This window comes from Zingiber officinale, chromosome 8A (assembly GCF_018446385.1).
Source record: "Zingiber officinale cultivar Zhangliang chromosome 8A, Zo_v1.1, whole genome shotgun sequence".
Lineage (NCBI taxonomy): Eukaryota > Viridiplantae > Streptophyta > Magnoliopsida > Zingiberales > Zingiberaceae > Zingiber > Zingiber officinale.
The window spans coordinates 6,189,540-6,214,342 of record NC_056000.1 but is presented as its reverse complement, the minus strand read 5'-3'; the positions used below and the strand labels follow the sequence as shown (position 1 = coordinate 6,214,342).

The window sequence follows — 24,803 nt, the reverse complement described above, 5'->3', positions numbered from 1 at the left end:
TAAAGTTAATTATTAAAAAAATCTAAATTATTAATTATATATTATGACAAACAACATATAATGAAAAACCTAGTTAAAAATTCAACTAATGATTTGATTAACAAAAATTAATTTAATATTTAAACTAGTTTGTTAGGGTGCGCCAGGCCTATACAATAGTGCAACATATAGGCGACGCGTAAGAACCCCAATAGCAAGCTATTGTTATGGGCTCTCCCCAATCAAAAATTAATTTAATATCATAGTGAACCAATGGTCCACGTATCAGATATTAAACTGATAAGAACAGATACTACACTTGATCTTAGCCAAAAGGCCGAGAAAGGTATGAGTTTTTGTGGTGCACATCACTTTCTTTTATCTTCTCTTTCTCAATGTACGTAGAGAAAACTTTCAATGTGGGACTAAAGTCATGCTATCGTTCACATCTAGAATCACTGCAGACGAGCAGACGTCTGCTTAGCTATGGCTTGATGGCCGCGAGAAACGAAGAGTCTCACATCTCGAAGAAACAAAGACGCTCTCACTGCCACTCTACGAAATCGGGAAAGCAAGCTGCGTGATTTTTGCTTCTTAAAAAAAAAACAACAAAGTTAGGGTTTCTTCTTCTTTTCCCTAGCCGCGCATAGCTTGACTCTGCAACTCTCCCCATTACCTGCCTTGAAGATGGTAGTCTTCCCTTTCTCTGACGAAGACACCTTTCGGTGTAATTCCCTGATTCGCTTGGCTCGTCATCCGCCGCCGCCTCTCTTCCAGTGCCAGTCCTGCGAGTTCATTGGGTTCCGTTATTTCATCTGCTACCGGCGGCATCAATGAGACAACCTAGCGGCTCTCGAGGCATCCTTGTCTTGGCGGTAGCTACTGGAGAGTCCGTGTTCCTTAGGGACTAAAATGAGGTATTTACTTTCCTTTTTGCAGAACTATTTATATATATGCTACTAGTGATTGGAAATAATTAGTAAGGTTTCGTGCAAATTTTGCATGGACTAATAAAAGGGACATAAGAGGATCGTGTTACAGATTCTGTTCTACTACAATTAATCTAGCAATGTAAAGGTGAACTTATTGGATATTTGACAACAACATCGGCATAACAAGATGGCATTCTAGTTCTTATTTATTTACTTTTAACTGTTTGCACAACCGGCCATTTTAATTCATATCAAGATCCTGGCTAATAGTATAAGAGTACTCTTTTATTTAATATTTTTTTTCCTTTGAGATCTACGTGCGTGAGCCCTGTATCAGCAACATTTTTACTTTCTTTAATTTAATGTAGCTGTTTAATTTTGAGATCTACATTATCTGAATTCTTAGATATGCTTCTTCCTTTCTTTTTTACTAAGTGCTTGTTGAATCTCTGAGTATAGATTTGAATTTGTTTTGTAAGCTTATTATTGAGTGGATCCAATCACTGCTCATCTAGATTTGAGTTCCTGTTATTCTTTTTCATTTGGCTTTGTTTGCCGATTAATGCTGCTTTTGGTTCAATTTCCTTAACTAAATGGAAACCCCATAGAATCATGTATAAGGATTCGATTTAAGAGTTATAACACTTTTGCGAGGTCTTTGGGAGATGGCCTTGGATTACCTTTCACTATGCTAGTTAAGGGTAGATTCTACGAGATATTTGATACCATTTTCTTGCGTCACGATTGTGGGTTATCAATGAGCACTTTTTTTGCATTAGGAACTTTGGTAGCATAAAATAAGTCTCCATATCCCACAAGAAATTTTTGAGTTCCTTGCACTACGGGTTCTTGAGAATGCCTTCTGTTTGGCCCAATGTCTGGGCCTCCCCATGAGCATTCGGTCACCTTGACTTGCTTCGGGCCTCATTACGAACATCCGGTCACCCTGACCTACTCGCCTCTCCGCGAGCATATGGTCATCCTGACCTGCTCCAAGCCTCCCCGCAATCATCCAGTCATCCTGACCTGCTCCAAGCCCACCCTCAACTTCGTTCAAGGTCACCCCACATGACATTTGGTCCGGACCATGACTCTGATACCATTTGTTAGGGCCAAAGGATATCCACATATCTCCACCCTCAACTTCGTTCAAGGCCACCCCTCATGCTCACGGGGAGGCGAGTAGGTCAGGGTGACTGGATGCTCGCAGTGAGGCCCGAAGCAGGTCAAGGTGACCGAATGCTCGCGGGGAGGCCCGAAGCAGGTCAAGGTGACCGAATGCTCTCGGGAAGGCCCGGACCATGGGAGTAATTGTGGTCCTTCGTTTGAGGGGGAGGATTGTTGGGGTTTAATCAAAATCCCACATTGGAAAGATTTGGAAAGGATCATGGGGTTAAAAGGATGAATGATATTTTCATTCCATTTGTTAGGCCCAAAGGATGTCCACATATCTCCACAATAGTATGATATTGTCTACTTTGGGCTTAGACCCTTATGGCTTTGCTCTTGGACTCTCCCCAAAAGGCCTCATGTCAATGGAGATATCATGCATCCTTTTAACCCGATGATCTTTACCAAATATTTCCAATGTGGGACTTTGATTGAACCCCAACACCTTCGGTTCAAGGACTTTGAATTTTGATGAAGAAGAAGAGACATTCATAGTCGACCCCAACCCCGACCGCCTTCTTCAACAAATTCATCTAAAGCTCGAATCTTCCCACCTTGGATTTGAAATCTTCCCCCAAAGAAATTGTCCACCTTTCCACAAATTCTGTTAGTTTTGCAATAGAACCAACATTGCTTCAACAGAACACAACAAGTCCTCAACTTGTTGCCACAGCGATTCTATTGGGCACCCCGAGGGAGCACCGAATAATCCTTCCACACGTCGCAATATCATATCAAGTTCCAGAATGCGATCACACACCACATTAATACTTGAAAACGAATTGCTAGAATCTTTTGCCATGAATGTATGTCTGCAACGTCAACGACAACAACCACAACTTGTCTTTGATACCAGCTGTCACAGGGTTCTGCAACGCTAGGGATTATTGCAGATTTCCCATGCTTGTGCAAGTACACTCGAACTCCAAGCCAATTTTTGATGTCTTGTGCTTCATTATGTTTTCAAGGAATATAACTAGCAAGAGCCAAGCATGCCTAGGCAGAAACAAAAGCAACACACAATTAACGGGCTACACTGCCCAACCTTGCACTAACACGATAGTTTACAATATAAGGAAAAATCTGCAAATGGCTTACACACAAGAAAGCTCATCACTTCTAAATGTCCATGCCTTGAACCACTCAAGATTCATATAAACAAAATGCATTACAACAATGGTTACAGAATTCAAGTAACCATCATACATAACTGTCTTTACTAATGATGACAGGTGTCACTGTCACGGCTACATAATTCAAGTAACTGTTAGCACAACCCACCATTTTAATTCATGTACTTTTAACTGATACGCGTGTGAGCCCTGTATCAGCAACATTTTTTTAGGCATTTAATTAAAGTAAAGAACTCCTCACTTAAATGGGATATTTCGAATATGTTTTATAAAGTCTAATTAAATTATCCCAATAAAATATATAAAATTATATTTATATTAAAAAAATCTAATAATTTTTATTACTTAAAAAATATATTTAAAATATAAAAATCTAATTAAAAAAACAGTCCGGTGCACGAAGCTCCCGTCATGCGAGGTCCCGGGAAAGGATGCATTGTACGCAGTCTTACCCTTGTTTTTTACAAGAGACTGTTTCCAGAATTTGAACCCGTGACATTTTGGTCACATAGCAACAATTTTACCGTTGCGCCAAGGCTCCCCTTCAAAATATAAAAATCTAATAAAGTTTATTAATTAATTTAAATATATACAAAATATATTTAAAAATTAAACAAAAATATTAATTCAAATAAATTAGTAAATCAGTTTTAAAATTAAAATATAAAAATTTGATAGATTTTACTAATTAGATTTAAATATATAAAAAATATATTTTAAATATAAAAATCTAATTAATTTATATAAATCAGATTTAAATATATACAAAATTTATTTAAAATAAAAAGGATTATTAATTCAAATAAATCAGTAAATCAGATTTAAAATTTAAATACATAAAAAATATATTTAAAGTAAAAAAAATTGATAAATTGTATTAATTTGATTTAAAATTTTAAATATATAAAAAATAAATTTAAAATTTAAAAATCTAATAAATTTTTTTAATTCATATAAATCATATTTATATTCTATAATTAATTTTTTTCCTATTTTTTTATTTAATTTATTGATTGATTATTATTGATTTCATTTTTAGCACTATTGATTTTTAACCATGTCAAATACAACAACTCCATCAACTTGAAATTATGCAACATGTTGGGATCCTAAAAATCCAAATGTTGTATGTTGTATTTTCTATGGTAAAATATCAAATGGTGGAATTTATCGACACAAGCTACATTTAGTTGGGGCAATAGAGATATAAAAGCTTGTCCGAAATATCCCGAGTATTTTAAAGAAGAAATTAGAGGGTTCAGGCAAAAAAAGAGTAATTCGAAGAATCAAATGGATGAAATTTCTCATTCTGATGATCTTGATAATTTGGAAGATTTGGAAGAACATGAAGAAGATGATCATCAAAGTAAAGTGAAAGGGAAACGACCAATATCTGATTCAAGCAATCATCCTACGGTCCAAGGTAAAAAGTGTAAACAAACTGGACCTATTAACCTTTAATTTATGAAAGATATCGATGAAATTGTCAAACAAAGATGTGCAAAAAATAAAGGACAATTTGATGAAAATAAAAAGAAGTTAAGAGATATTGCAGTTGAGAAATTTGCAAGATGGATGTATGATCCTAGAATTCCCTTCAATGTTGTTAAATATGTTTCTTTTGAGCCTTGTATTGAAGCTATTGGACAATTTGGATCGGTGATGAAACCTCCATCATATCATGAAGTGAGGGTTAAGTATTTGACGAAGGAGTTGCCAAATACAAACTCGCTTCTCAAATCCCATGAAGAAGATCATGATAAGTTTGGGTGCACAATCATGGCAGATGGATGGACCGATAAAAAGGGTAGGACTCTTATAAATTTTTTGATGAATGGTCCCAAAGGAAGTGTATTTGTCGAATCAGTTAATGCTTCAGGCTATTCTCACACAGCGGACAAGATGTTTGAGTTACTTTCTAAATATGTGTATCGCATTGGAGAAAAAAATGTGGTTCAGATTGTAATAGATAATGCAAGCTACAATGTCAGTGCAGGTAATATTTTAAATTTTTGTTACTTTCAATTATAATTGAATTATATTTTTAATATTTTTTACTAAATTTATTTATTTTTTCATGTCATCTTTTGGAAAACTTATTTCCACACTTGTACTGGACTCCCGGTGCAACTCATTGTTTAGATTTGTTGCTCGAGGATATATTCAAAATTCCTCATCTCAAAAAATTGCATGAACGAGGGTTGATGGTTAATGGTTATATGTACAACAGACCACAAGTATTGAGCATGGTGAGAGTTTTTACTGGGCAGAGAGGCATGGTAAGAATCGCAAAGACATGTTTCGCAATCGCTTTTTTGACTTTAAAGCGGTTTCATGTACAACAAGTAAATCTGAGAAAGATGTTTATATATGAAAAGTGGGCAAATAGTCGATTGTCTAAGGAGACTGCAGGAAAACGTGGAGCAAAAGTGATATTAATGCCTTCTTTTTGAAAAAATATGATTTTTGCATTAAAGGTTGGTGGCCCATTGGTGAAAGTATTATGACTGGTAGACAGTGAAAAAAGGTCTCCTATGAGTTATATTTATGAGTCAATGGACAGGGCCAAAAAAGCTATCACTGCGTCATTTAACAATAATGAAGAAAAATATCGTAGCATTTTTTCATTCATTTACAAAAGATGGAACATTCAACTCAATTGACCTTTGCACACAGCCGAATATTTCTTGATTCCATAGTGTTTTTACTCAAATCTTGATATAGAAAATAATACAAAAGTGATGGTGGGTTTGCACAAGTGCATATCTAGATTAGTGAGAGGTGAGGATTTGCAATATAAGATCACGAATCAATTGGAAAAATACAAGAAAGCAGGACTTTTTGGTTTACCAATGGCTATCCGACAAAGAACTTTAAAATCATCAGGTAAATTTATAAATAATATATTATGTAATATCAATATTGGATGGTAATAAAGTTAATCTTATAATTTATATATTTTTTTTTCAAGCTGATTGGTGGTCTTCTTATGGTGCATCAACGTCTGAATTAAAAACATTTGCAATGAAGATTTTAAAACTCACATGCTCTTCTTCAGGCTGTGAACGCAATTGGAGTGTTTTTGAACATGTAAGTTGGATTTTTTTTAATACATATTAAAATTTATATTATGAACTTAACCTTTTACTTTTTAATTTTGTTTTGTACATACATTTAAGAAAAGAAATAGGTTGTTTCAATAACGATTGAATGATTTGATATATATCAAGTACAATAGAGCTTTGAGGCGAAGATATGACATGCGAAATAAGATTGATCCTATTACTTTATCAGAGATAGATGATAGTAATGAATAGTTGTTGGGAAAATTGGATGATAGTGATAAAGACAATGATTATGATTTTGTCTTTCAAGGTGAAGATTTGCGTTGGAGTGATGTACCACGAGCATTTGGTGTTGGTGAAAGTGCATATGGCTTTCGATCTCGAAATGTATCTTCTTCAAAAGGGCATCCTCATCTGCATTAGCAAAAAGAAAACAGTCTTCAGCTCAAACTAGTCTTGTAAATGAAGAAGAAATTAATCTTGATGATGAAACTGAAGAAGAAAATACTGATGGATACAAATCATGTGATGGAGCTGGTGACATAGATTTGGACAATGAAGATGAAAAAACTGATTATTTTGATATTTGATATTTCATGTATCATATTTTCAAAGACTTAATTTTCAGTAATCTACAACTTCATCAAAGAATATTTTGTTTATGGCTATTTGGATTTTCAAAAACATTTTGAAAGTTTTTTAATAGATATAATAGCCTTTTATTTATTACGTTTTTTTCCATAAAGTCCACGCTTCTCCTTGCGCTTCACCCTGCGCTGCGCCTTGCGCTTCACGCTTTAAGCCCCAAGACCCTTGAGCGCTTTTTTGCGCTTTGCGCTTTTGACAACTATAGGTGACACCCAAATTATCAGTGAAGAGCACAGCAGGCGTGGTAATAGGAAGAAGCAAGTATGTCAAAAGTGATTTAATCCATTGGATCTCAGATGTCGAAGAGGTAATGGCGCGATATTCAGCCTCAGTCGAAGAGCGTGCAACTGTGCGCTGTTTGGTAGATTTTCAGGAAACCGAATTAACACCCAGGAAAATAATAAATGCACTTATAGAACACCGATCATCTGGATCTCCTGCCCAGTCCGCATCGGATAAACCATGAAGAGTAAGAGGTGTATCCGCAAGAAGGTGAATGCCAAGATCCCTAGTACTATTGAGATATCGAAGTAGACACTTCACAGCTGTTGGTTGCTACTCGGAAAACCTAGAGGTTCCACTGTACAAAAATTTTGTACAAAGGTCTGAACCTTTTCCTAGCTACCATGTGTTCTTTTAAATTAAATTTTGGATCGCCTGCGGAACTTTAACACGTTTGATCCAAAACTTAATCTATTTGTTCTTTTAGGTTTTGACTTGGATCTCCTGCGGAACTTAACACGTTCGACCCAAATCACCTTAAGTTATTAATTCCATTAAATATTAATTTCCATAATTGGTTCCCAGTACTGACGTGGCGAGGCACACGACCTTCTTGGATATGGGAGCAACCACCACCGACTAGACAAAACCTTTTATAGAAAGCTAATATTTAATTTCCTAAAATAACTTTAGGTTAACCGAAAAGAACAATCGAATCACAAGGAAAAGAAAAAAACAAAAGAACACAACATCGAAAAACATATTCGAAATTCTAGAATCGTAAACCTCTTGTATTTGGTATTATTTCCATAAATAACTAGTATGATGCGGAAAGAAAAATTACTAGTTATACCTTGTAGAAAAACCTCTTGATCTTCTACCGTATTCCTCTTCTAACCTCGGACGTTGCGTGGGCAACGATCTTCCGAGATGAGAAACCACCAAGCACCTTCTTCTTCTCCTAGCTAGGTTCGGCCAACACAAAGAAGCTTCACCAAGGACGAAGAACAAAACACCAACCAAGATTCAAGGGATACAAGCTTTCTCTCCTTTTTCTTCTTCTTCTCCAAGTAGTATCCGGCCACCACAAGAACTCCAAGCAAGAGATAAGTTTCGGCCACCACAAAAGAGGAAGAAAGGAAGAGGATGGCCGGCCACAATAATTTTCTTCAAGGATGAATAATTTCGGCCACCACCAATGCTCCAAGGGATGCTAGAGATGAGACTTGCTTTCTCTCCTTCTTCTCCTTCCTTGATCCGGCCACAAACAAAAGCTCCACCAAGAAGATAGGTTTCGGCCAACAAGAGGAGAAGAGAGAAAGGGAAGGGCCGGCCACCACACCAAGGAAAAGAGGGAGAAAAATAATAGAGGTTGTTCACCATGAAGGCACCCCTACCCCTTCTTTTATATTCCTTGGTTTTGGCAAATAAGGAAATTTATTTATAATAAAATTTCCTTAACTTTCCTTGACAACAATTAATTAAGAAAAAATTAAATAAATTTTCCTAATTAATTGCATGTGGCCGGCCACCTCATGTAGAGCAAATAGGATAATTTTAATCAACAATTAAAACTTCCTTTTTTGTCTTTGGAAATTTTAAAAAATAAAATTTCCTTTTAAAATCCCTTCATGGTTGATAAAAAGAAATTTCTATAATTTTAATTTTCAACATGTGAATAATTTTTCAGAGAGAAAAAATAAAATATCTTTCCAATCTACAAATAAGGAAAGAGATCTAATCTCTTTCTTTTAATCTTTTGTAGATCTTTTAAAGAGAGATATTTTAATTTTAATTCTCTGTAATAAATTATATCTTCCACATAATAAAAATAAAAATAAAAATTCTTTTTAATTTAATGGGGGTCGGCCACCTAAGCTTGGGTTCAAGCTAGGGCCGGCTTGGCCGACCCTAGCTTGAACCACAAGCTAGCTTGGCCGACCCCTTTCTCATGGGTATGAAGGTGGGTATAGTACTCTATAAATAAGAGGCTACGATAGGGACCGAGAGGAGGAATTGGTTTTGGTCTCCCGATAAAATTAAGCATCCCGTGTTCGCCCCGAACACACAACTTAATTTTATCAATAATAATTCATTCCACTAGAGAACTATTATTGAACTACCGCACCAATCCCAAATTACATTTTTGGGCTCCTTCTTATTATGAGTGTGTTAGTCTCCCTGTGTTTAAGATATCGAATGTCCACTAATTAAGTGAATTACTGATAACTCATTTAATTAATATCTTAGTCCAAGAGTAGTACCACTCAACCTTATTATCATGTCGGACTAAGTTCACCTGCAGGGTTTAACATGACAATCCTTATGAGCTCCTCTTGAGGACATTATCAACCTAGTATCTCTAGGACATAGTTTCCTTTTATAATCAACAACACACACTATAAGTGATACCATTTCCCAACTTATCGGGCTTATTGATTTATCGAACTAAATCTCACCCATTGATAAATTAAAGAAATAAATATCAAATATATGTGCTTGTTATTATATTAGGATTAAGAGCACACTTCCATAATAACCGAGGTCTTTGTTTCTTTATAAAGTCAGTATAAAAGAAACGACCTCAAATGGTCCTACTCAATACACTCTGAGTGTACTAATGTAATTATACAGTCAAGATAAACTGATACCTAATTACACTACGACCTTCCAATGGTTTGTTCCTTTCCATTATGGTCGTGAGCTACTGTTTATAATTTATAAGATACTGATAACATGATCCTCTGTGTGTGACACCACACACCATGTTATCTACAATATAAATTAATTGAACAACTACATTTATCATAAATGTAGACATTTGACCAATGTGATTCTTATTTCTAGATAAATGTTTATACCAAAAGCTAGGCTTTTAGTATACACTCTAACAACAGCGCCACCAATGCGTCTCTGAAGGAGCATGAATAAACTGTGAGAGTTTATTGACCGCAAAGGAAATATCATGATGAGTCATACGGAGATGTTGTAAGCTCCCAACCACTTGTCGAAACTTAGTCATATCAAAAAAACAAAAACCCATCATGTAAAATAAGACGAGAGCCCGCAGCAATAGGAGTGGAGATTGGCTTGGAGTCAAGATGTGGTGTTTGGAGAGAAGATCAATGACATACTTTTGCTGAGACAAGAGAAGACCATTTGACGTTGGGCGAACCTCAACACCGCGGAAGAGGGAAAGAGCCCCAAGATCCTTAATCGTAAATTTTGCATGAAGTTTACATATTATGATGTCAACAGAAAAAACATCACTCCCTGTAATGATTAGATCATCAACATATACAAGGAAATAGATAAGAGCACCATCTTGAAAATAAACAAATAAGGAGGTGTCAGCCCGAGATGCGACAAAGCCAAGAGAGAGCAAGAAAGCGCGAAGCTCCAAATACCAAGCACGCGGAACTTGCTTCAGGCCATAAAGCGCCTTATGCAAATGACACGCATGATCCGGAAACTCAGCACTGCGCTTACCCGAAGGTTGCACCATATAAACCTCCTCTTCAAGGCGACCATTATGAAACACATTGTTGACATCAAGTTGACGACGATACCATCCCCGATTCACAACAAGACTAAGAACAATGTGTATTATTACTGGATTAATAACAGGGCTGAATGTATAATGAAAGTCAACACCAGGACACTGATGAAAACCCTTGGCAACAAGGCGAGCCTTATACCGATCAATTGAGCAATCAGAATTACGCTTAATGCGAAACACCCACCTGTTACCCACAAGATTTTGGTCTGGCGAAGGCAGGACAAGAGTCCAAGTCTGATTATGGAGAAGAGCATCATACTCTTCGTGCATGACCTGTACCCAATTCGGATCTTTGAGTGTCTGCGTGACAGAGGAGGGTTCACAGGATTGTGGAAGGTTAGTATGTAGAAGATACTTTGGATTGGGTTTGTAGATGCCATTTTTGGAGCGAGTTTGCATGGGATGTTGATTTTGAGAACCATAAGGGCGGAAGTTGAATCAGGAGTATTTGTGAGAGATAGTCGGCGAGTGATGTCATCGGTGGCAGCCATTATAGAAGGCGGCAGCTGTATAATGGCTGCTGGATATTGTGGAGAAAAGAAAAAAAAAATTGCTATTAAACTTAGCATACCATATTGACGATAGAATTTATACACTTTATTAATGATAATATGTGGTATATAAATACCATTACAAAATGAAAATAAAAAATACATAAAATAGAAAAATATATAAAATCTTATAAAATAAATAAATATTTCTTAATAATAATTATTCTCTAATAAATAAGAAATAATTAAATATTTATTACTAATAATAATTTCTTAATAATTATATAATTATATGATGTGGACTTCTCACTCCAGAAGATATAACGGAAACAACCTTACCAAGAATTGTACGTTCATGGTGATATATATTTTAAAAAACAAATACTGAAAGGAGAGAGTCATTCACACAGTGGACATATTCATATTACTCTAAAGTATGGTTATCATCCTAGTTTCGGTTGGGATATTATAGTATCTGGAATTACGAAATTTTAATTATCTATAAGTTGATGCATGCTTTTGAAATTTGACAGCTGCTTTTAAATTTCTGCTGGCGCACTATTACGTGAGACAATCCACTACTCCTCTGCTACTCATCATCTGCTGCCGGAGGACCAAGATCTCTAAATGAACTGCCTTTGAAGTTAAAAAGGATAGCTACGAAATTTTCGTTATGTGAGATCTTGGAAAAGGATTCATTATATGTAGTTTTATCCTGTTTTTTACAAGAAGCTATTTCCATAATTCAAACCCGTGACTTTTTGGTCACATGATAATAATTTTATCGTTGCGCCGAGACTCCCCTTCCAATGAACTGCCTTTGAAATTATTTCCCCAAAATTTAATGATGGTTCTTCCCAGGCCCGGCTCAAGGCATAGGCCATTAAGGCCTATGTCTAGGGCCCCAATTTTATTGGGGCCCATTAATTAATTAAAGATATTAAAAAAATTAAATTAGCATCATCAATATTAATTAATTATAAATGTCTTGCTAATTCATTAATGACACCTTGTCAATTAATTCATTATCGATTCCACTTCCTATTTATACTTTCTATTGGGTCCATTGATTAATTAATTAAAGATATTAAAAAAAATTAAATTAGCATCATTAATATTAATTAATTATAAATGTCTTGTTAATTCATTAATGACACTTTGTCAATTAATTCATTATCTATTTATACCTTGTACTTATCTTTATTTTCTCATTAATTGTCTACCATAATTTTATATGAGATTTTATTCTACCTTAAATATAATTCATTTTTAAATTGACATATTTTTTTATTATTACTTCGATTCTCATTTTATTTTACAATTAGTAATACTATTCTTACAAAACCTAATGAATTCTTTTCTCTTCAATATTTCTTAAAAATCTTAATAGTTTTATCATCAGTGCATTGTGCCATTTTCTTTTTTCATCAGCGATTTTACATGTTTCTCCTTCCTCACCGATGATACTTGCAGAGAACGTCCTTCTCTTTCTTTGCCGATAATATTTCTTCCTCGCTCTTTCTTTTTATTTCTCGATAATAATATGAATTAGAGATTTTTTTATCATAAAATTCAAAGTAAAATACATTAGCAAAAATAAATTTTTTAAAATTAAAATTAATAAAGTTTATTTGACATTCTAACTAAAAAGATTAAATAATTAATAATTTTATTAATAAAAAATAAAATTATTATCAAAATACCCGTCAGAAAACTAAATTTTATATAAAAAATTATCTTTTTTTTTTTAAATATTTAATTCTTTTTAATAACTAATTTTAAAAATATTTATTTTAAATTATTATTTTCGGTCCCAAATCTAAATGAAAAATGTTTAAAAAAAATTAAAAATATATTAAAAAATTTTGTTTTTTTAATTTTTTTGCCTAGGGCCTCAAGGAATCTTGAGACGGCCCTGGTTCTTCCAATCAAATTTGTTACAAAGTGTCGGCCTTTTCCTTGTCTGTTTGCTTTTCTTTCTTTTACCAAGATGTATGCAAACTCCATTCCTACTTCCTAGTGATGATTACAAAACATGTCTCTGTAGTCGGAAACTTAGTTCTTTTTGATAACTCATGGGGAAGAATCTATGAATTGCTGAACAGCGGGAATAAATCTGTGTCCAGTAGGGGATTGTAGTAGTTGCATTTGTTTAGACAGTTTGGGTGTATTTTCTGGCTTTGATATCTACCGCCTACGGTCCCTTTATGCTATTTGATGAACAAGATAATTAATTACTGCCCCGGGGCTGGGTTGACTATGGCCTACGGTCGCTTTGTGTTCTGTTAAAAGTAATGTTGGTTCTGTTGTAGAACTATCGGAGTTCGTGGAAAGGTGGACAACTTCTTTGGGGGAAGATTTTGAATCCAAGGTCGTAGGATTCGAGCTTGAGATGAATTTGTTGAAGAAGGCGGTCGGAACTGGGTTGACTGTGAATGCCTCTTCTTCTTCATTAAAATTCAAAGTCCTTTAACCGAAGGCATTCTCAGGAACATATAGTGCCAAGGAACTCAAAAATTTCTTGTGGGATGTGGAGACTTGTTTCATACTGCCAAAGTTCCTGATGCAAAAAAGGTGTCCATCACGAGCATGTATCTGTGTGATGATGCCAAACTATGGTGGCGGGCTCGCCTATCAAATGATACTAGTGCCAACAGAGAGAAGATTAGCACTTGGGATGCACTGAAAAAGGAATTGAAGGATCAGTTCCTTTCTTGCAATCCTTCGTTGTTTGCACGGGATGGCCTTCAAAAGTTAAAATAGTTAGTGCAGTCGACACTAATAATTGAATTGTGATTTTGATGAATGACCAATAGTTAAAATTAGATTTTGTGTAATCTAATGACTTTATTGAGTATGTATGACTGAAAGACTTGATAGAGACTAGACACTAGGCTGAAGTTCAACAGGTGAGGAAAGGATCAGATAATTAGCAGGAAGTCCAGCTAAATCATAAAGAATTAGACAATTAGCAGGAAGCCTAATCGGGTCAGAGAGGACTGAACGATTGACTGAAGTCCAGATGGAACATCTGGTAGAAAGACCTGGTAGATCAAGAGATCAAGGTCAACTAAGTCCACAAATGGTAAGTAAAGGTAAGCAACTGGAGGAGAGATCCAATGAAAGATGTGTTCCCAATTGAGGGAACAGTAAACGTTGATCCGACCTAGGGTTTCAACGAAACTCAAATTCAGTATCGAATAGTCTCGAGACTATCAAAAATATTACTACTTTTCTTTTCATGTTATTACTTGTGTTAATCTTGTGATGCAGGAAATCAAAAGGCTAAAAAAAAAAAAGAGGTCCATGCACCCGAATAGGGGTGCAAATGAGCCGAGCCGCTCGCGAGTTGCTCACGAGCAGCTCAGCTAAAGCTCGACTCGAGCTCAGAGTTGACCGAGCTTGACTCGAGCCGGCTGATTTAATATTCGAGTTGCGCTCGAGCCCATTTAATACTGGCTCGATGGCTCATCGAGCATGTTCGAGCCAGGCTAATTCAGTATTTTAATATTTTAAAATAATTTATACTTTAAAATTAAATAATAAATTAAGGAGGTGTTTGTGGTTAGCATATTTCATTAGTTAAATAGAGGTTGAAGGTTTAAACCCCAACCTACGCAGCTTGTTTTTTTGTTTAAATTCACTGTTTCGAGTCGAGCTCGAGCCGACCTGAGCTCGAGCTGATTCATGCTCGAGCTCGGCTCGGATCATTTATACCCCTATACCCGAATATAATCCAGGCACACGGAGGTTCGGTCGTCCGGAGTTAGTCCAAGTGCCTGGGAAGGAACCGAACTGCGCAGGCGACCAGTTGAGGTGATAGACTCTAATTAGTCAATCTAAGCTCTCAGAGGTGGATAAGTCAGCGAAGTCCTAGTCCTCATTAGAGGTGTCCGAGGGTGGTTTAGGCGCCTAGAAAAGACCTTTAAAAAGGACTTCAACCAGAAGATTCAGAATATTATTCGGGGCGCCTAGAAAAGACCTTTAAAAAGGACTTCAACCAGAAGATTCAGAATATTATTCGCTCTGACTTTCATACTCACGTGCTACTTTGAGAAGATTCCTACGACACCGAAAAACTGCTCCGACAACCAACACGCTCAAGCAATTATTCTTCCTATTATCGGTATCGTTAGTTAATTACTCTTGTACTTAAATTTTGTAAACTTATTCGAACTCATAGTGATTACCAAATGAAAGTACTCAACGAGTGCAGATCTTGTAGAATGAGTCGTCGAAAGCTCCGAACCAAGTAAAACGAACTTGTGTTAGCGTTTGATTTTCTTTCTTTCTTTTTTCCGCTGTGCATTCTCGTATTTTTTGAAAACATGAAAAAGCGACAAGCGCTATTCAACCCCTCCTCCTAGCGCTTTACAGTCCTACAGAAACATGCTGGATTCACGAGGGAGTATGTGAAGGAATTCAGTTCCTTAATGTTAGTTGTTAGATGTTCATGACATGTCGGAGGAGGACAAATTGTCTAATTTCTTGGTTGGAATGCAACCTTGGGCCCAAGCAGAATTGAGACGTCGAGGAGGGGGGGGGTCAAGGATTTGCCTTCCGCCATTGCTACTGTCGATCGATTGGTTGACTTTAAATCAATCGGTGCACTGAGTTCTGAAACAAAGAAACATGTGGGCAAGGCAAGGACAAGGAGAAGCCATAGTTTGTGAAATCTGAGAAGTTTAAGAAAAAGGTGTTCAATCGGAAAGATGGTGAAACTGTTGCCAAAGAAACAAAAGAAACTTTTGTGACAGACCGATTCAAAAGAGGATGCTTCAGTTGTATGGAGATCGTAGAATGCGAGATTGTCTAAAGAGAGGAAAGTTGACGACATTGGTGGCAGAACAAGATCATAAAGCAAACGAGGAGGGACCTTCATAGGTCAATCCTTTGCAATTGTTAAGGGCATTGCATGCAGAACAGTCCAATAATCATAAGAGCTTGATGTATGTGAGTGTCCTCATCAATGGGCAAAATGTGATGCTTGTTGGTGCAATCGGTGTTTCCCTAGTTTTTTTATGTTTGGATAAAAGTTTAAGTTTGGATTATTATTGTATTTGATATGCGTTTGTAAGCGTGTATAATGCGGAATGGAATCCTCTGGACCACCTTTCCTAATCCGCTCCTGGACCAGGAAAGGTGGATTGGTGGGAGGCAATGGCTCCCACATGTTAAACAAGTGGGGACCATTGTCTCCCACCAATGTAAATGCTGGACCAGGGGATGGTCCAACATTTACAAACTAGAGGATCCCTTCCTGCATAATGCAGATACAACAAGGAAAGTCCAAGTGTGATCTTGGCAAAGGCAAAGTCCAAGTGAGATCTTAGCCAAGGTGAAAGTCCAAGTGGAGTCTTGGCGGTGTAAGTTCAAGTGTGTAGTTTTGGTAACATAAGACTAAGTATGACTTTGCAAGGTTAAAGTCCCAGAGGTAAGGAGCCTCTTGGCAATAGAAGATCTAACAAGAAGGACAAGGTTGAAGGAAGCTCTTGAAGCCAAAGTGTGAAGGATGGGGAAGCATCTGAGGGATATAAGGCTGATGAAGGAGGCTAGAAAACAAGGTCAAGGTTGTTTGGGCAATGACGAGTGCATGAGAAATTATACTCTGGGTAAAACTCTAGGTTTAGGGTTTACCAATTGATTGGTACATGTCCCAGTTGAATAGGAGCAAATAGAATACTTCTGTTCGTTCGTCAAAGTAGAGCAGTCGATTGATATTGGCACTAGTCGGTTGGTATTAAACCATTGGGTTATAACCATCGGATTTCACAGAGGACCAGTCGACTTGTAGTGTAACAAGTCGACTATTAACAGGAAAACAGCCTGGTTATTTCTCTCCAAGCTTTATATAAAGGAGTTTGGGGTGGCTGGCTTGGGTAATGAAATAAACTTGGTAAAGTCTATTAAAGTCTTCCAAGCTCTCGTGTGATCAAGCATGTATGCGCGAGGTTGTGGTGAGATTTATCCACCCACAAGAAACTACTTGAGCTAGCCAGAGGTTTCGGAGAATCATCCATCAACGGATCGAGATCGTCCACCTTATAGACAACCATGGCGTAGGAATTAGCTATCTCCGAACCATGTTAATGTTGTATTTTGAGTGATGTTCTAAGGCAATCATCTTATGATTTTTTACTATTTATTTGATAAATATATATATTTACTATTTGAGTGCACATTCTCTATGTGTATGATTGGATCTTAAACTCACGTACTGAATACCCGCGATACAATTCATAGCATGAGAGAACTTGTGATTGGATCAGAACTTGTGAGTATCTCTACATGCACAATTATGAATGTATTCAAATATTCCTTGGTCGATGAATTGATGGATTCGGACATAAAAAATTCTGATAGACTAGCACAGGTTATACTTCTTAGTTCGGCCAAGCAATTGTTTTTTCACAAGCTAGAGACATTTGAATATCGAGAGTTAAATGTGGATGCCAGTTATGGTAACTAGTTTATTGGAGTGATTTGCGGTAAGACTTCATATGGTTCTCTTCATATATAGATATGTCAATGAAGTTCTTACTGCAGTTCGAGTGTAATTTTCCTTCGACTTGAGATATACAAGTCACCTTGCTCATGGAGGTTTATACTTTGACATCTTAAGCAAGCATCTCCTTAGAGATATGGACCCGGGATGATTGGATATAAGTCGAAGTGCCCGAACGTGTTTGGATAATGCACAAAGGATTCTCCGCTCCTTGCAAATAGACGTATATCCTATGGACACTCGTTAGAATTATTACTCAAAGTGTTTGGCCAAAGCATCATATGTTAAGAGTACGAGATTCTTAGACACATGTCAGAGTAATTTGAATCCGTATAACGAGGAAGTATTACTTAGATTAGGTGTGACGTAATTAACCTAGTGGGGACTAACACATAGACCATGTTCTGAATCAAGTGGGTACAAGACGAGTGAAAAGAACATGACATGACTTACTGTAGTTGCTTAAAGATTTGGAAGTGGTTCCGAGATCAACTTATGGTTTTTCGATTAATTGGAGATCATGATGTACTATTAGATATCACTCATGATCGTTCCATACTGAATGGTTAATTATGGATGGGTAACATAACCGGGAACCTATAAGGTCTCACACACTATGAGTTTATTTAAGAGACATAAAACGAATTTGAGAATTGGATTCTATCGAGAGAGAATAAGAATGATTGGACTAGAGGAAGGGTAGATATGAAATTAGAGTGACACAACATAAGCACGGCTTGATCACGTTTTTTGAAGATGAGTTGGATCCTCTTTAATTTAATTAATGAACTAAATTTATTTGATTCTTTACGGTTTAGCTATTGAATAAATATGATTTGATTTTGAACTAGATTTAAGGTTATTGTTATAGATTGTGAGTTAAAGGATACGAGTTTGGATTTGATCCAATTTTATATATATAAAAAGAAGAAAAACAGAACACAACAAAAAAGGGTTTTGTTTTTCTCCTTCCTCTCTCTCGCTCTCTGCCGCCGCCGAACAGAACACGACAAAAGGGTTTTGCTTTTTGTGCTGCCGCCGCTGTCCACCGAACGCCGGCCAACCTCCGCCGTCCATTGCCACGGCCGTCCAAGAGGTTGTTGCCCACGGCCGGAACAATTGTTGTTCTGAACAGCAACATGTGTTGCCGGCGGTGCTGCTGTGCCGACAACAGCACGCGACTGCCCCTCTTCCGGCCAGCAAAGGTGTTGTCCGGTTCTGGCAAGTAGAAAGCTGCTCCCTCTGGCTGAAAGTGCCGCTGCAGCCCAAAGAAGCGCCCAAAAGGAATTCGCCGACGGACGCCCATGTGATGCAAAGGTTGCTGTGATCAAACTTCAACGATGAGCAGCTTTCAACGTTGAACGGCGAGGTTCCAACGTGTTATTCACGAAAGCAATTCACGTTGAATTGCTTGGTCAAATTATTGACCAATTGGAGCAAAGCATGCTTGGACCTTGCTGACCAAGTTTGGTTGCTCCAATATGTGAATTTGCTCCACCGTGAGCGTTGGGTTGCTCCAATTAGATTCGTTGTTGTCACTAGTTTATTTGTGCTATTTGATTGTAATTATTGTCGGGTATAAATTGGATCGTAATTTCTTTCCGATCGAATCGTCGTTCATCTTTGTCTAGTACCAAAGTGGAGATATAACTTGGATTTATTGAAGTCATTTCAAAGATAACTCGGTGTGGATACAAATAGAGTGAGGCTTGTGCATCGCTTGGTCAATCTCCATCCCACTCCGGATCATTCGATGAAATCTTCTATGTATTATCCATCAGATATACCTAGTGTAGATTTACTTTCCATAAAATTTTTATTATGCAATCATGTCTAACATGTTGTATCCTTATATGTGTGCGATATGTATGATATAATAATTAGGAATTATTATTGTTTTTATTTTCTACTGTGCATGTTTACGAAACGTATTTTAGCACGCACCCCTATTGGGTTACCCAACAGTTAAACGCAACATGTCAGTTTGTTCTTCTTGTTCTTTCTTGTCTTTTAAGGTTAGCTTTTGTTTTTGTGTTCCATTGTGATAATAAATACGTAGAAAGCGAACGAAGTGGACCCCTCATATAGACATCAAAGGTCCCAACAATGGCAAACGTTGATAGTAGTGCCACTTATAACTTTGTGGCTATGAGAAGTCTAAAGGTTAGATTTGGTGTCATGCCCCAAAAGAGTCCCTATCTGAAGAAATTTCGGCAGCATCTCCCCTGTACGGGTGACAATCTGAAGCATTACTAAATACAAAATATACCTCAACCACATTCGGCTGGAATATATATATACAAAATATAAACAACAGAACACACAGTTTAATATACTCAGTCTACCCGGCTGGACAAAAATAAATATAACCACGCAGTTTAATAAGCCTACACGGCTGAACGTAAACACACAGCAGCGGAAGACATAAAACGATACGAACGTAAAACCAACAACGACACTAACAAAAATACCTGTCATCACAGACTTGACCCAAATTCACATCGACTTGTTGAAAAACAAAATACACAAAATCAATATACCACCCCAAACGATAACAAAACCAAAATGAAAACTATCCTCGAGTGTGACGTAGGACCCAGGACTGGCAGCCGACATCTCCCTAAGCATCCACAACTCATCTACTTGTTACCTGGCGAAAGAAAACCATTTTGTGGGGTGGTGAGTATTAGAACTCAGCGGATATAGAAAAGATAGTGCATGAACATAATCAACCAATAAAGAATACCCAAAAGGAATACAGTCTCATAAGAGAATAGCAGATACAAAAATTAAATCATGATCAAGGTTCATACCTGGAACCATATCCTAGGCTAGATATAGAAAGTCAGAAATGGTACTAATCTGCTATAGTACTGCTCATAACTACAGAAGTAATGGATAAGGTATATAAACATTTCCAATTAATAAACCAAGGTTTAACCACCTACAACGTGAGCATATCTCAACATAAGACAACATATCAGCATAAGTGAACAACAGCAAGAAGGAACGGCAGCATAAACATACCACAGCAGCATAAGTAAGCAATAACAATATAAGTAAATAGCAGCAGCCAAAGCAGACATAATAACAGCGTATGCACGGATGGTCACCCCGCCCACCTCTCTGCACCATGACCCCTGTATGGTCGAGAGGCCGGATCAATGATAACTGTACCACCCAAAGGCTGCCACTCCCGCGAGTGACCGGATGGACAGGTGCTGAGTAGCTAACTAGCTACACAACGAAGGGGGTCCCTGCTGCTCGTACTCCAGCTACCACTCACACGAGTGGCCGAGTGCGGCACGACAGGATAAGCGGCATCAACTCCAGCTACCACTCTCTCGAGTGGCCGAGGATGCGACATGCATTCAATGACATGATGCGAACAATGCAACAGTCATCATATATATATAAGCAGAAACGGGTATGCTACATGAAGCCAGCATGCTCAATATCGTACATAAATAAGCAACAGTCAAAGCATACAAACATGGTATCTAGCATCTGCTACTAATCATGGACAACAACAAGAGACTGTATAGATATGAAAACGAATTTCTCAAAGATCGCGTGGAAGTATCAAGCACAGGAAAATAAGAGTGGAGTCAAGGTAAAAATAATTTCTTATCCAAAATAGTTCATGCACCAAGGTCAAAGTACTAAAAGAAACAAAGCAAGAAGTACCCGCCTTTATATGTAGATCGTGTCAACCGTCTTCAATCAACGTCCTGCAAATCATGTGATGTACAATTTAACTAATTTCATAACGACACTAGCTAAACCGAAAACCCAACTTAATTAGGGAAAAATCCTAATCCAATTGTGAACCTCGATTCACCCAAATCTATCCAAAGAAAGAAATCCACAGCTAAACGGTTCTGCAAATCCAAAACTAACAGCAAGAACCAACAACTTATTCAAATCCACATCAAATTGGTTTCACCCTCTAATCTATACAACATTTCTAAAGCACCAGAAGAACAAAAGTGTGATTCACCATGGTTTAAACCCCCACCATCATCTACTTGGGACATTCAGAAACACAAGAATCAAACAACTCATCAACCAATGCTGGAACTTAAACTAACGAGAAGAAAAACTCGACCTATAGATCAGAACCCACAAAATCAGAAAACGACATTGAACACATGTGCTAACTCACAACCTACCCAATGCGATACTATCTCAAGAGGGCATAAATCAAATACAGTTACAACCCAATAAAATCTGTTCTAAAGTTGAAAACCAACCGCAGAAATCCCAAAAATACGATTCAATCCACAATCAATATCCTAAACAGGCATTTAAACAAACAGGTATCCGACAAAGAGCTCACAACAGCAACAACAGTGAGGAAATCGGAGTTCATACCCATTCGCAGCCAATAAGAAAAACCGCATGAATCATGAACAAATCAATCCACTAGCAACAAGCACCTTCAATAGCATATTACACCAGCGAAAATCCAGAATCAAGCGAACCAAACATGAGCATCGGTGAAATCCCAAACCGAAATCCTCCGTATCAAAAGCAAACATGAAATCCTCGGTTAAAACCAAAACATCACCATTAAAATTGTGTCGCGGTCCTTACCACCAACCGAAATTTATCTCCTATACCTTAGGGATCTCGTGCTATCACAGTTAGAGGTACTTGCCCACCTAAGGAAAACCCTATCTCATACCTACAAGGGAAATTCTACCTACCGGATCAGTTAGGACACGACTCGGAGAGGAGAGGGTCGGCGACTGTGACTTCTGTTGAGGGAAGAGGATCAACGACGGTGGCTACGACAGCCGTGGTGCCCGCGTGAGGAGGAGAACCCGGCTGCTGTGGTGATCGCACGCGAGGAAGGAAGGAGACCGGTGGTTGGGGCTTGAGAGGAGAAGAAGGCCGACGACGTCTGGGGTGCCCGCGCGAGGGCGAGCCGGCGTCGCGAGGTGTCCGCGTGAGGAGGAGCGGCCGTCGGGGTGTGGGAGCTCACGAGAAGAGGGGAGCGGCGATGTGGGAAGCTAGGGCATGGGGGGTGTTTTTTTAAAACTTAGGGAAATTTTTAATTAAACCCTAGATCTATTTCTCAATCAACTCCCACCTCCAGGTATTCCTAACATGCTTTTATCGGGTCCATTAGTACATCCCCTCTAAATGCGTCATACGAGCTCCAATTAAATCCCAGAAAACTTCTAAAAATTTCTAAAAATTTTGTTAAGGCTTTTCGTCAATTAAGCCTTATTATTTAATTATTATTTATTCCCATATTTTACATTCTCCTCCACTAATAAAAATTTGATCCCCAAATTTACGACCTAAGCGCATTAAACAACAAATAGCATGTTTTATAGCCATCCAATCTAGGCCTAGGATGATATCAAATCCCACCATTTCCCCCCACCTGTAGGTCCATCACAAATGTCTGACCATCCAAGTCCAAAGAGCATTCTTTGACTTCTTGACTAATAATAAGTACCCCTTTAGATGGTACAAATACTGCTAACTCAGGTGTCCGACATGTAGGTAACCCCCCGATCTTATCCAAAGATACCCAAGACACGAACGAACGAGAACTACCAATATCTATCAATAGATCTACATCAATGTATAAAGTGAACCAGTACCTCGGAAGTCCAATCCCTCAGCCCGCTGCGCCTCCTCCCGTGTGACGACATAACCACGTCCCACCTCTATGCTCGATGGTGGCATCCCTGAAGTAGATTGACGTGGAATCGAAGGAGAGACACCCTGCTGTTGTTGTTGGTACTGAGGCTGAGGCTGCGGCTGGAATGCCAGATAAGGCTGAGATGGAAAGGAAGGGTCCTGCTGTACTGGACCTATCTGATAAGGAGACGCTACAGTAGAGTACTGCGTGGTCGCTGGCATCACTGGACACTCCTAACTCTGGATATGGTATACCTTTCCCTGGGGCCCCAACAGTTGCGGCTGATATGAAACGTTCTGAGTCCCTTGAGGCCCTTTCTGCTGTCGTGGCTGGGCGAGTCGCCCTCCCTGAGTGGTATCTTTAGTCGTCTCCAACTGAGCCTTCAGAGTACAATCCCGACTCTCATGGCCTGGACGCTTACAATAAAAGCATATAGAGTGGCCCAATGGACAACTGAGTTTTGTTGATACAGTCTGACCTGACTGTTGTTTTGATGTTGACACTGATTTAAGTTTGTATCAGATATTAATTAAACTCAGACTGATTGTTTATCAAGGATGATCATGAGGAGAGGAAAAGTCCAAGTACGGATACTTGGCACGCAAAGTCAGAGAGGGCTCGGTAGCTCGTTCTCTGGATCGGACGAAGTCGGAGAGGGCTCGGCAGCTCGTTCTCCGGACTAGGTCAGAGAGGGCTCGGTAGCTCGTTCTCTGGACCGGACGAAGTCGGAGAGGGCTCGGCAGCTCGTTCTCCGGACTAGGTCAGAGAGGGCTCGGTAGCTCGTTCTCTGGACCGAACGAAGTCGGAGAGGGCTCGGCAGCTCGTTCTCCGGACTAGGTCAGAGAGGGCTTGGTAGCACGTTCTCTGGACCAAGAAGACGTTAGGGTTTAAGGCTGGGAGGCTCTAAAACTAACACAAGACATTGGATCGATCTGTTGACCGATTCAGTGATACTCTGGTTGTCTGGATCGGTCGGCAGACCGATCCAGTGATACATGAGTCACCTGATCGGTCTCGTGACCGATCAGTGACCACACAGAAAGTCTCTGTGGGTTATCTGATCGGTATGGGGACCGATCAGTAACTACACAGAAGCATTCTGTGGGTTATCTGATCGGTCTACAGACCGATCAGAAAGAAGCGATCAGAAACGCTGGGACTCAAAGCGAGAGGGGGGATCGGTCTGTGGACCGATCCACCCATAGGCTGATCGGTCCACAGACCGATCAGACTCTTCCCGGACCGATCAGGATGAGTCCTGATCGGTCCAGAGAGCCAAGGATCGGTCTGTTGACCGATCCACAACTTGTCGTTTGTTTCTGCTGTTTCTCTGATATTTCTGATTCACTTCTGATTCACCTGATCAAATCATCTGCTGTGAGATTTTTAAGTTACAGGTTGCAGGTATCGTGCCATTGGTTAATTTCAAATGAAGCTCCA

General features: G+C 38.3%; 1 protein-coding gene and 1 non-coding gene across 2 annotated transcripts; one reads left to right on the top strand and one right to left on the bottom strand.

The window, feature by feature from the left end:
- Positions 1–132: 132 nt before the first annotated feature.
- On the bottom strand, positions 133–329 carry LOC122013036. Its single transcript, XR_006120421.1, has one exon. It is a non-coding gene; the product is annotated as a U2 spliceosomal RNA (small nuclear RNA).
- A 4,175-nt stretch (positions 330–4,504) lies between these two features.
- LOC122009846 lies at positions 4,505–6,869 on the top strand. The gene is made up of 5 exons (XM_042566150.1): positions 4,505–4,637; positions 4,686–5,210; positions 5,357–5,493; positions 6,273–6,304; positions 6,683–6,869. Exons 1-5 carry the CDS (start codon positions 4,505–4,507, stop codon positions 6,867–6,869), a joined length of 1,014 nt encoding a protein of 337 aa, XP_042422084.1.
- The last annotated feature ends 17,934 nt before the right edge of the window (positions 6,870–24,803 follow it).

Excerpts from the sequence above, each read along its gene's own strand:
- LOC122009846 (XM_042566150.1), top strand. The coding sequence starts at position 4,505 with ATGGATGAAATTTCTCATTCTGATGATCTTGATAATTTGGAAGATTTG. Across the intron at positions 4,638-4,685 it reads CAATCATCCTACGGTCCAAG|ATATCGATGAAATTGTCAAA; the intron begins GTAAAAAGTGTA and ends AATTTATGAAAG. Across the intron at positions 6,305-6,682 it reads ATTGGAGTGTTTTTGAACAT|GGCATCCTCATCTGCATTAG; the intron begins GTAAGTTGGATT and ends CTTCTTCAAAAG.